General features: G+C 39.2%; 1 protein-coding gene and 1 non-coding gene across 6 annotated transcripts in view; both read left to right on the plus strand.

Annotated features, from left to right (window-relative positions):
• The window catches only part of SSH2 (slingshot protein phosphatase 2), a 246,358-nt gene that overhangs the window by 182,284 nt on the left and 51,734 nt on the right, over positions 1–12,340 (plus strand). For all 5 annotated transcript variants that reach the window (XM_070390313.1, XM_070390312.1, XM_070390315.1 and 2 more), the window contains 2 exons: positions 3,209–3,312; positions 9,319–9,383. In XM_070390313.1, coding sequence (XP_070246414.1) covers positions 3,209–3,312; positions 9,319–9,383 — 169 coding nt within the window. The remainder of the gene's footprint in view (positions 1–3,208; positions 3,313–9,318; positions 9,384–12,340) is intronic.
• On the plus strand, positions 11,270–11,349 carry LOC138984016 (small nucleolar RNA U2-19). The gene has a single exon (XR_011461376.1). It is a non-coding gene; the product is annotated as a small nucleolar RNA U2-19 (small nucleolar RNA).

Consider the following 12,340-nt stretch of genomic DNA (forward strand, 5'->3'; position numbering starts at 1 on the left):
TTTTCTTTTATAATCAGGAATTTTCCAGGTAGCTTTGAGTTAAGCACTGACTCTGGTCCTCCACCCCAGCTCCCCACTTGTGAAAGCACTGCATACATTTTGAAAAAAGCACTTAGATATATTTTAAAGCATATGCAACAAATGTATCTAAGAGCAGTATTCCAGAGCTCTAAAAACCAGGAAGTTGGTGTGTTTGTCAAAGAGAAAGTACCTTTGTCTCACAAAAGGAATGACTGAAATAAGCTATCAACAAGTATACTTCTTTAGTGTCAGATGTAGAGACCACTTTGTGTACTGGAAACCAAAATGCCCCCAGCTGTGACTTGCCTGCTGATAGGTAGACTGGTTACCTTTATTTTTATAAAATATTTTCATTTGTAAAGCAGACAGTTGCTGTGTTGGCAGAAGTGTGAATGTCATTTCCTGTCTGTGGTGTACCCCACTCATCCTGTCACTTAGACGTTGTGTTTTAGGTTGTTCCCGTAATGTGAGTGAAACAGAGTGACCCGCAGCAGGGTGACATGTGCACACCACGAATGTAACAAGAGACAAAACTTGTGCAACAGACCACAAGAGCGCAACGCTTTATTTAAAGATGAAAACAAAACAAAGGCAGCCCCTCCCAGCCAGCATGCAGAATTTTAAAGTGGCGTCTGTAGAGTCTTTGTTTTTAGAAGACAAATTTGAATCTGTTTGGCAAGTTACCTCAGAGGTTTATCAGCTTCACACCACATGATTCAAAGATAAAATGAAGTCAAGAACTGACATTATAAAGATGATTTAATTTCATGTGCCAATTAGTTTCTTGTCAAACATTTGTATTTTACAGTCCAGTAATACGCCACATATTTTTAATTCTATAATTTTCTTAACCTGTGAGATTACAGAATTTCTATTTTATTGTCCTAAATTACAATTCCTGTTGCAGTGATGGGTCAGAAAAAACTATGTGTGGGTGGGGAGGAGGGGGAGAACCCTGGAATGAATTCATTTATTCATCAGATATCTATCGAGTACCTGATACGTGCTTGGCACTGTTTCCAGTGTTGAAGATACAGTGCTGAGCAAAATAAAAGTCTTGCTCTTCATAGAGTTTATATTCTATTATAGGGAGCTGACCACAATCAAATGTATAAATGAATACATATAATTTTAGTTTATGATAAATATCCTGAAAGAAAACAAAAGAGAACAACAGGATAGAGTATGCTGGAATGGGGGGAGGTGATGATATGGAGCTGTGACGTAGAGGGTGACAGGCCAGGAGAATAGCGTCCCAAGTAGAAAACAAAAAGCACAAAGGCCCCCAGAAGGGCCTGAAGTACAAAACAGAAGGAAAACTAGTGCATCCAGATCATAGTAAAGAAAAAGGGCGATGGTATAAGACCAGGGAAGTAACTCCTTATCAGCTGTCACAGGGCCTAGAAGTCCCAGCTAAGGACTTTGGGTTTTATTTATACATACAAAGGGAAGCTGTTGGAGGGTTTTAAGCAGGGAGGTGATATTATATGATATATATCTATATATTTTATTTTTAAAGCACTCTGGTTGCTCTTTGGTAAGTGGATCGTGGTGGTACAGAAATAGTTGCAGACAGACCAGTTTAGAGGCTTTTTGCTGATATAATGTCTGGGGTTAGTTTCACTTCAGGGTCAGGACGAAGAGGCAGAGGTATAGAAGAAACAAGACTGGCCATGCATGGGAGCTGGGGTGTGTGAGAACATAGGGGCTCATATATTATTACCTGTACTTTTGAATCGATTTGAAATTTTCTGTAATAAAACCCTTAAAAGAAAACATTTCAAACAGCAGTCTAAGTGAAAAACAGTGGTGCCCTGGACCATTGTCAGGGTGGTGATGGAGATATATGGACAAATTCAAGTCTCATAGGTCTTGCTGATGGGTTAGATATATATTGTCAGACACAGAGAAGCCAAGAATAACTGTTATATGTTTGTCCTAAACAACTTGGGTGGATGTGGGCAGGGAATTCAAGAGATTAGTTTTGGCAGTATAAATTTGAAATGCCAATTAGATTTCCAAGCAGAAATGTCGAACAGGCAGAGCAGTGTAATTTACAATACATTAACTAACCCTGACTGGAGTACTCAAAGACAGTCTTGGAATCCTTCATTATGTGTTTCTAAACTTTACCATTAATGGTTTATAAGTTCTATCCTTTTTGAATTCTGTAGATAACATTGTTGATATGAAATAATGCGGATACAATTTTGGTTTTTTTGTGGATATCCACTAGTAATTGTGCTTTGAATAGCCTCTAAGCGGTAATTCTCTGTCTCTGTTGAGCTATCATTCACGTGAAGGATCATATCACTACCCAAGGCACACTCTGTGAGGTGAACATACTTCCTGTGCACTGTGCCTTTTTAACGCCATGGAAATGCAAGTTTATGAAAGTAAAATTCTGAGTAACACTTTACTGCTGTATGTGTGTATTTTAAATATAAATCTTTTTTTGCAAACTTATATCTATTGTTAGTAGCTAAGTATTATAACACATTTCACATCTGATTAAAACACTGTTGAAACACCATTATTGACAACCATAGATCTATGAGTTGTTAAACTAATATCTATTAAGGGCGCCAGTCCAAGAAGCTTCTTATTCTTACTGACTTCTCACAAGAAGCTCAATTCGTTTATGAATCTCTCTTTTATAGATAGAGAAACTTAGGCCCCCTAAACTCACTCAGGTAAGAAGTAGCAGAGTTAGGATTCAAACCCAGGCAGTCTGGTTCCAGACCCTTTACCCTTGTTTCTAGAACCTACCCACTTAACTGCTACTATGTAATGTACGCAGAATAGTGTGAATTTTGTTCCAGAAGAATTGTCTGTAGTAGACAATACTGTGAGTAACCAGAGTTTCTCTTTTTTCCTTTTTTTAAATTGAAGCAGAGTTGATCTACAATGTCATATTAGTTTCTGGTGTACAACAAAGTGATTCATACATATGTATACATGTTCTTTTCCATTGCGGTTTGTTACAGGATATTGAATATAGTTCCCTGGGCCATACAGTAGTACCTTGTTGTTTATCAGAGTCTCTTGATTTTATTTTTACTTCGTCCCATGAGGTTAGAACTTTAGAAGAGGAAAGAGAAAATAATCCCAAAGTCAGTCTTTATCTTACTCTTCAGTTTTTCTTCCTTAAAGTACTTATTATTTATTTGTACTTTTTTCCTTGTAGCATCAGCGAGAGCTTTCTAACTGTCAAAGGTGCTGCCCTTTTTCTACCCCGGGGAAATGGCTCATCCACACCAAGAGTCAGCCACAGACGCAACAAGCATGCAGGTAAAGCTCCACATATGCCACTCCTTTTCTTGGTTTCTTTGCCTTTTGTTTTGTCTTAGAAGACTGATTACCTCCATTGTCATTTCTCCAGCAGTTCTGTAATAGTGAAAGAAAGCATTGTACTATGCTGTAATCACTTTTCTTTCATGCTCATAGACCATTTTTCTGGCACTTAGCAGAATACCTTATACATGAAGTAGATGTTCAATAAATTTTTGTTGGAAAAATAATAAGGTACAAAAAAGACGTTAAGGACGTATTAATGTGATTTCTCGAGTAAGGTTTTGGTAATCAGCTAAAAGATGTTCAGATGTTTCCTCAAATCCTATGCAGTATCAACTGACCAAAGATAGTATTTGTTTTGGTCTGCTGTCTAGGGAGTCACAAAATTAATATGGTATATTACTAACTTAAAGTAAATTCAGTGTCACTATTGTGATAACAAAAGTTATTATATCACATATTTAAATATCAGAGTCTATGTCTTGATTGTGTTCACATTAAAAAGACTGAAAATGTAATTCAGAAGACATAGAGAAGCAGGGAGTCATCAAATAAATGTTCACTTAGGTATGGGTATAATGCTCTGATTTTGAAATAACCTGCTAATATTCTTCACCTAATAACAATATGAGGCTTTTTTCCCCACACCTCCAAAGAGTTCTCAGACGCTAACTGGGTATCCGGCAATTCAACTCATTTTTGACACTGTCTACCTGGAGGTAGTGTCAGATTCCACAGGTTAAGGGCTCTATTGTATAAGGCCGCCCCTCCCTATCCCACATTTCAGATGCCAGTCACCAGTCCAACTTGTCATAGATTGAATGTTCCAGTGACCCCTTCCTTGGGATTGTGTAATTTGCTAGAGCAGCTCATAGAACTCAGAGAGACATTTTACTTGCTGGATGGCTGGCTTATTATAAAAGGATATAACTCAGAACAGCCAGATGGAAGAGATGCGTAAGGCAAGATATTTGGGAAGGGGCAGTGGGCTTCTATACCCTCTGAGTGTACACACTCCCCAGTCTTCACATGTTCCTCAATATAGCAGCACTCTGAAACCTGCCCTCTTGAGTTTTTGTGCTGGCTTCACTACACTGACATCATTAAATTATTGGCTATTGGTAATCCATTCAACTTTCAGCCCCTCTTCCCTCCCCAGGTAAGGAAATTCCAACCCTCTGATCACATAGTTGTTTCCCCTGGCCACCGGCCCCCATCCCGAGGTACTCTGCTAGAGTGTCAGGTCATTAATATAACAGAAGACATCTTCCTGGCTCCCATCATTTAAGAAATTACAACAATATTACAAACTCTGTGCCATGAACTGGACAGAGATGAAATATATTTCTTATTATAAATCACAATATCATACCCACTAACAGTAGAAGATGCATTTATATTTCCATATGTTAGACTTCTCTAGGGGCTTCCCTGGTGGCTCAGATGGTAAAGCGTCTGTCTGCAGTGCTGGAGACCCAGGTTCAATCCCTGGGTTGGAAAGATCCCCTGGAGAAGGAAATGGCAACCCACTCCAGTACTCTTGCTTGGAAAATCCCATGGACAGAGGAGCCTGGTAGGCTACAGTCCATGGGGTCCCAAAGAGTCGGACACGACTGAGTGACTTTACTTTACTTTTACTTTTTAGACTTCTCTAGAGTTAGGTGCATCTGTGGTGATGAGGTTAAGAAAGAATTGAAGAAAGTTTGTCTCAAGAGAGAGGTCTCCAGGTATAGGATATTCATAGTTTAGGAAGATAACCAGCCTTATGCCTCTCTTCTAAATAGCAAGTCTAATTTGTATCATTTTGGGGGGGGGAAATAAAAGTTGGTTGTCCTCAGGACAACAGAGAAACCTCAATCAGTGCTACACAGAGTGTTTGCTTATTGTCCAAAATAGGCCATTTGGGTGACGTATTACCTCGAGGAGTGGAGGAAATTAGAATTAGTAAGAAAAGAACAAAGAAGACTGTAAACCTTGAGTGTGTAGGTCAAAGGTGAAAACCAGAAATCCTGGGTCCCATTGAGCCAGTAGTTGAGTTTAGCTCCAGTCCAGATAATCTCAGCTATTTTAGTGGCTGCCCTACTTCTTGTTTGGGGCTTCATCTAGTTCAAAGCATAGCAGCTCAGAATTATAATCCAGCTCATTGGACAGTATTATCCTCCTACCATAACCCCAGCCATGGAAAATTTTTAAAAGAGGCACGCAAAAAAACCCCCCCAAAACTTGAATGCACAGAGGAAGTAGACCCAGTTGAGCTTTGTGTTCCTGTTTGCTGTGGATATTTATCACTTACAGTAAAAAGAAGATGAAATATTGGCTTAAATCCAGCTTGTCTGACTAAGATGTTAGTTAAATTGCTCTGTGGCATGTAATGGTAAGTGGGGTCAGGGGCTTTTAAAGCTCCTGGCCCTGGTTGGTCTTTTTCTTTGGTCAGACTTCCACACTCAGCTGCCACCCAGGTTTCTACTTGACCTTGTCCACTGAGCTTTCTCTATACCAAAAAGAAAAGCAGATTTAACACAAACTGAATGGACTTTACTTGTGATTCAGACCAGAACAGATGAGGCAGTGTGAGTATAAATGCAGCTCATAGAGCCAGACCTTCGCATGAGCTGGGAGTTCCCTTGGCCAAGTCCACAGTAACTGAAAAGATGATTGCAGAACTGAGAGCAGATCAAGGGCTTCCTCTGTCTCATGGTACTTCTGCATGTTTCTCGAACCAGTTAGAATTTTATCTGGTCTTCATTAAAAATGTCCAAGTACTTTTTTATAATCAAAAGGCAATATCATAAATGAGTGTCTGCTAACATTTTAAAGAGAAACAGCCAAAAGTCTATAAAATCAAACAAGTCTAAAACGTCACTACCAGCAGTGAAATATATGAAAACAAAATGTAGAAAAGGGATATTAATGGTTTGAGTGTGTTGCCTCTGTTAGTCTCTGTGAAGGACGGTTTCCTAGTAGGAAGCACCCACTTTGTTCATGGCAGTGCTTTTCACCACTGACAAACCTGAGCTTCTACATGCCCCACTTGCAGAAGAAGCCCCTTTGTAGGGGTAGGGCTCCCTAACTTTGTTGAACCTTCTGAGAAGCCAGCTAGATCTTTGGGCCAGTAGTAGTTGGAGTGGGGATTTACCGCTACTCTTTGCCCAGAAGGGCTTCCCAGGTGGCTCAAGTGGTAAAGGACCCACCTGCCATTTCAGGAGAGGCAGAAGACGCAGGTTCGATCTGTGGGTCGGGAAGATCCCTTGGAGGAGGAAATGAGAACTCACTCCAGTATTCTTGCCTAGGAAACCCCATGGACAGAGGAGCCTGGCAGGCTACAGTAGTCCCTGGGGTTGCAAGAGTCAGACATGACTTAGTAACTGATCATTTGCCCAGAAACGTTTTTCTCTTCTGGAAGTTCTCCATCCTGAAAATTCTTTCCTCAGGTTATTTGTCTTCATAGAACAAAAGAAAAACTTAGTTTTTAAAAAGCCTGAGCTGCTTACCTCAATTGTAGCTAGTAATTGTAGGCATTCTTCACTGTTTATACCTAACACTTTGACTCCCCACTCTCATTCTTTTCTTTTTTTAACAGCTTTATTGAGACATAAATACTATATTATTCACCCAATTTACCCATTTAAAGTGTACATTCAGAGATTTTTTTTCAGTGTATTCACAGAGTTACACAGCCATCACCACAATCTAATTTTAGAACATTCTCGTCCCCCCAAAAAGCAACCCAGTACCCATTAGCAGTCCCTCCCTATGTCCCCCCACGCTGTCTCCTATCCCTGAACAACCACTAATCTGCATCCTGTCTCTCTAGATTTGCCTATTAGGGGTGTTCCGTATAAGGGGAACCATAAAAAAAAATAAGGGGAACCATATAAACAATCTTTTGAAACAGGCACCTTTCACTTGAGACATGGCCCCTTTCAAGACTCATCTATGTGATAGTATGTATCTTTTTATGATAGAATAGTATCATAGTATATGGATATATACCACATTTATCCATCTATCAGTTGATAGACATTTGAGTGTTTTCCATTTGAGGACTAATAGCGTGTTTGTGTGGACACATGTTTCCATTTCTCTTGGATTTCTGCTATGAACCCACACTGGCTCTTGCACATGAGACTTATATTGTGTCTCTGGGTTTGAAGTATAACAGAATGAACCTGGGCAAACACAATGACTCTTTTTAATTTTGAAAGTTGAAAGGTTCTTCAATAGAAGAAGTAAAGAAGCCAACAGTAAAATGGAGGGAAAAGGCAAAAAACCTATTCTTTAAGAGAACAAAATAGGGGAATTCCCTGGTGGTCTAGCGGTAAGGATTCTGCGTTTTCACTGCTGAAGGTCTGGGTTCCATCCCTAGTCAGGGAACCTAAGATCCCATCCCGCAAGTACCACAGGACAGACAACTGTTTGCCAGCCTACTTTTTTTTCTTCCTATCTCTCTCCACTTCTTGCACATATCAGTATTTCATCTCATAATTAACAGCTATGAAGTTACCTAGAGGAAAAGTATGTATGGAGATTCCAAGACCAGTGTGAGAACAGGTTACACTGGCATCTGTGATCATGCAGCTGCGTTAGTCACTTTAGACTCTCAAAAAAGGGTTGGGCAGGAATGAAGTTTTTTTGTTCTCTCATTGTCTTCATTTATGACAGCATATTATCTAATTATCTCTTACTGGCCAAAGCTTCCCTGGTGGTTCAGACAATAAAGAATCTGTCTGTAATGCAGGAGACCCGAGTTCGATCCCTGGGTCGGGAAGATCGCCTGGAGAAGGGAATGGCTACCCACTCCAGTATTCTTGCCTGGAGAATTCCATGGATGGAGGAGCCTGCAACAGGCTGCAGTTCATGGGGTTGCAAAGAGTCGGACACGACTGAGTGACTGACACACAGCCGAAGCTTCAGATTTGCTAGTATAGTAGGGAATATGAGGAAATCTATACTAGTTTGATACAAAGAAATTTCAACTTAGTTTTATAGAACGTATAAAAACTAGTGAAGATTGAAATAACGATTGGCCATTTTAAAGCACCTAATGATATGTTCACTAGAATTTATATCCCTTGAGATTTGCTGTATTTATATACACACACGTGCATTTTTGTGTTTTGGGGTTTTTTTTTTGGCCATGCCATGTGGCTTGCAAGATCTTAGTTCCTGACCAAGTATTGAACCCACGCCCTCAGCAATGAACACACAGAGTCTAACCACTGGACCACCAGGGAATTCCCAAGATTTGATGTATTTAATAAGTGCGTGCTCAGTTGCTCAGTCATGTCCACCTCTTATGGACTGTAGCCCTCCAGGCTCCTCTGCCCATAGAACTTTTCAGGCAAGAATACTGGAGTGAGTTGTCACTTTCTCTTCCAGGGGATCTTCCCAACCTAAGGACCGAACCTGCATCTCCTGCATTGGCAGGCGATTCTTTACCTTTGCACCATCTGGGAAGCCTATTTAATGAATACTGTCTCTTTAATATCAGCTACTAATGTGGAAATCATTTTTAACTGTTGACATTATTCCGGGGGGAATCTAAAAAATTTTTTAATTATGATTTTTGCAGCTGAATATTACAGTTACAAAAATAGGAATGGCAAAATGGTTAGCTTTTTTTAAGTTAGGGATGATTCTAACACTACATACCATACACCTCGGTTTCAAGATTCCCTCAGTTCCACCTTCTGTGGCCCTGAAAACGCAGCCAGTGCTTTCTCTGCCCATCACTCTCATCAGCATCAGTCACAGTACAAACTGTGATTGGTCTCAAGTGCAGCTCGGACCAACACAAAGCGCGTTTTAGTGTAGTATAAACTGAAAAGTGAATGTATGGAGATGCAGTCCACCATTCATATAAAGACGCTCAGTTTCTCTGTCTAATTAGAGCCCCTCAGTGAACCAGAACTTTCTTTTACACAAGTTATTAGGGTAGAAGGAATCCTCTCTCTCAACCTTACAATGGAGAATAATTATCCTTTGTTTTGTAAATTTCACCAGGTGATCTCCAACAGCATCTCCAAGCAATGTTCATACTACTTCGCCCAGAAGACAACATCAGGCTGGTAAGTTAGCGGTATTATTATAACTTCCTTCTTCAAAAGGCTAAGATAGCAAACATTAAACAGTCGTTTTTATGTCCCAGCACAGTGCTGGGAACTATGTGGACTAGAAAAGAAGAATGACATCAGCAAAGAGCTTAGAATGTAATCGGGGATGTGAGCTAATCTGAAATGATGTGAAATAATTTGATGATCCAAGACTTGCTGAGCACGAGTTTGTGAGTTACTGACCATAACTCACACGTTCTGAAGCAGTGATGCTCAAACTTCAGAGTACATCAGAATCACCTGCAGAGCTTGTTAAACTGCCGTTTGCTGGACTCCACCTGAAGAGTTTGATTTGGGGAGAGGGAGGCAGTAATATTTACGTTTTTAGCAAGTTTTCAAGTATTGCTGATGTTGCTGGTCCAGGAATCACACTTTGAGAACAACCCATCTAAAATCCATAACAGTCACTTGAATGTATTAAAAATAGAAATTTGTGGATCGTTTCCAAAAATTGTGAGCTTTGGTAGAGCTAAAGCTGAGATCGATCACTCACTTTATCTTCTTCTCATTAATAAAATTCCAGAGTTGGGATTGCACCTCTAAATGTTAAAATAATTTCAACCACAAGAGACTTGGGAAAGCATAAGGGAGCAGTTAGGAAGGCTGAATTGGCAATTAATTTTTTTTCTTTGCTGCTAAAATATGCAGCTTCAGCTGCTTTACATTTATAAAGTATAAATTCAAAAAATGTAACAAGCCTTTGAATGAATTCAGAGTTCAAGTGATAAGCCATTTTACAGCAGTTGTTTTGAATTGTTGCAAACACATAGTCATTATGTTTCAGATTATTGAGTGAGTCATCTTCAAGAAAATGAGTGAATACATTGTGTGACTTTGGACAAATTAGCACTTTTCTAACTGAAAGAAGTAGTTGTAGACTCAAAGCAAAGCCCTTTGTTTTGAGTTAAATTTGAAATGCTGAAACTCTCATCCTGGGGATTGTGCATAAGGTTAAAAGTTTGCTAGTCAACTGAAAGTACTGCTTTTATTTTTTTAATAATTCAGCAACAAATAGAGGCACTAAATCCCACATTTTGCTTTAGCATTGAAAATAGGACTAAACTAATTTTTCCTCCAGGAAAGCTCTGCATTGTAAATACAGTCTTAAGCATTAAATTTAGTACTTAGGAAAACTGTAGCTGATAAAATGAAGACAGTGGTTTTATAGTACTCTTACAGATTATCAAAAACCCATTTAATTAAAAAAAAAATAGACTAGGAAATTAAGAACTTTCCTAACATTTAAAGTAACATTAGCTAATGTTTTTAACTAGAACTGAGGTTCTGGCAAGGTACTACTAGAAGGTGTCTTTGAGTAATTTGCAGGAGAATTTAAGAAAATGAGTTTTTTGGTTTTGTTATATAGTACATTAATTTTTTTTCCAAAAAGAAAATGTTTTGTCTTTAATCAGACAGTACAGAAATGCATAAAGAACAGAGTAAAAAAAGCACTTTGTACACTGTACCCCAAGAAAATCATTCTTACTGTTTGGATGAGTATCCTTCTAGTCTTAAGTGTATGTGTAAGAGTATGTGGAAGGACTGATGCTAACACTGAAGCTCCAGTGCTTTGGCCACCTGATGCGAAGAGCTGATCCACTATAAAAGACCCTGATGCTGGGAAAGATTGAGGGCAAGAGGAGAAGGGGGTGACAGAGGATGAGATGGTTGGATGGCATCACTGACCTAGTGGACATGAGTTTGAGCAAACTCAGGGAGATGGTGAAGGACAGGGAATCTTGGCATGCTGCAGTTCATGGGGTCACAGAGAGTGGAACTGGACTTGGCAACTGAACAGCAACAATGTGTCTGATGCTCTGCAATCTGCTCTTCCTGAACTGGGCCAGTGGTGCAAACAGCCACATTTGAGTGTCAGAAAACCTTGCAGTCTGCCTAAAGCATGATCTCCGTAGTGCTGACAAGCAAAAGTATCAAGTAGTTTAAAACGTATCTCTAGGTTGTGTGTGCTTATAAAGGTGACAGTGGGTCACAGAAGACTTGTCAATGGTTGACGAGACTTGGGGGAGGGACAGTATAGGTTTGAAAGGCTGCTCAGTTCTGAGCAGTGATAAAAAAATGCATTATCACTGACCTTTATAACTTAAGTTTTCTACACTTGATCTGAGCTCAGAAATGAAAGAAGAAAAAAAGTGTGTCATGTCAGATAATGCCTTTTTTTTTTTCCTTTTTTGAAATAGAAAGCTAAAAATATAAATGTTTTATAACCTGCTTTCATCACACTTTCCTGTGGGTATCTTTCCATGTCAGTAAATAAACCTGCTTTTAATGACTACACCGATATAAGTCCTAGAGTTGTTTTTTTTGTTTTTTAAGAATTTCATAGAGATTTTTAAAAATAATAAAATCCAGAGACTTCTTCAAGCTCTATTCTTTTGAAGACAGTGTTCTTTAGTCTATTAGTGTCACATCTGAAGTCTATTTTAATTTTAGATATTAACTTTGCTTTGTTCTTTTGGCTAGAAATTAGTATTTACATAGTTTTGAAACCTTTCTTTCTGACGGATTGGGTGAGCTGCATGTCTAGGCGTTGGGACTTTATATGTGGCTTCCCTCCGGGTAAACATGGCATGCAGGGGCGTGGTGTAAGACTTGGGGGAAAGAGATTAAAGGTGCACTGTAAGCTTCAGGAGGGGTATTTCCTAACTTGGGTGATGCTGAGGAGGGAAGTTATTGTATCAGTTCTTGAACTGCTTGTAATCAGATAAAACATTTAAATGAGGGAAGTTTTAACATTCTTTGATAGATGAGCTTTGAGAACAGTGGGGTTCTTATCTCTCAAAAAGTGTCCTGAGATGACTTCTCAGACCTAGCATTGCTGGATCTAGTTCTCCTGAAACTTGTATTAGGATTCCAAATTTAGCAGTAAAGGGACTTTCTTAGAGTACTTTTCT

Source organism: Bos mutus, chromosome 19 (assembly GCF_027580195.1).
Source record: "Bos mutus isolate GX-2022 chromosome 19, NWIPB_WYAK_1.1, whole genome shotgun sequence".
Taxonomy (NCBI): Eukaryota; Metazoa; Chordata; class Mammalia; order Artiodactyla; family Bovidae; genus Bos; species Bos mutus.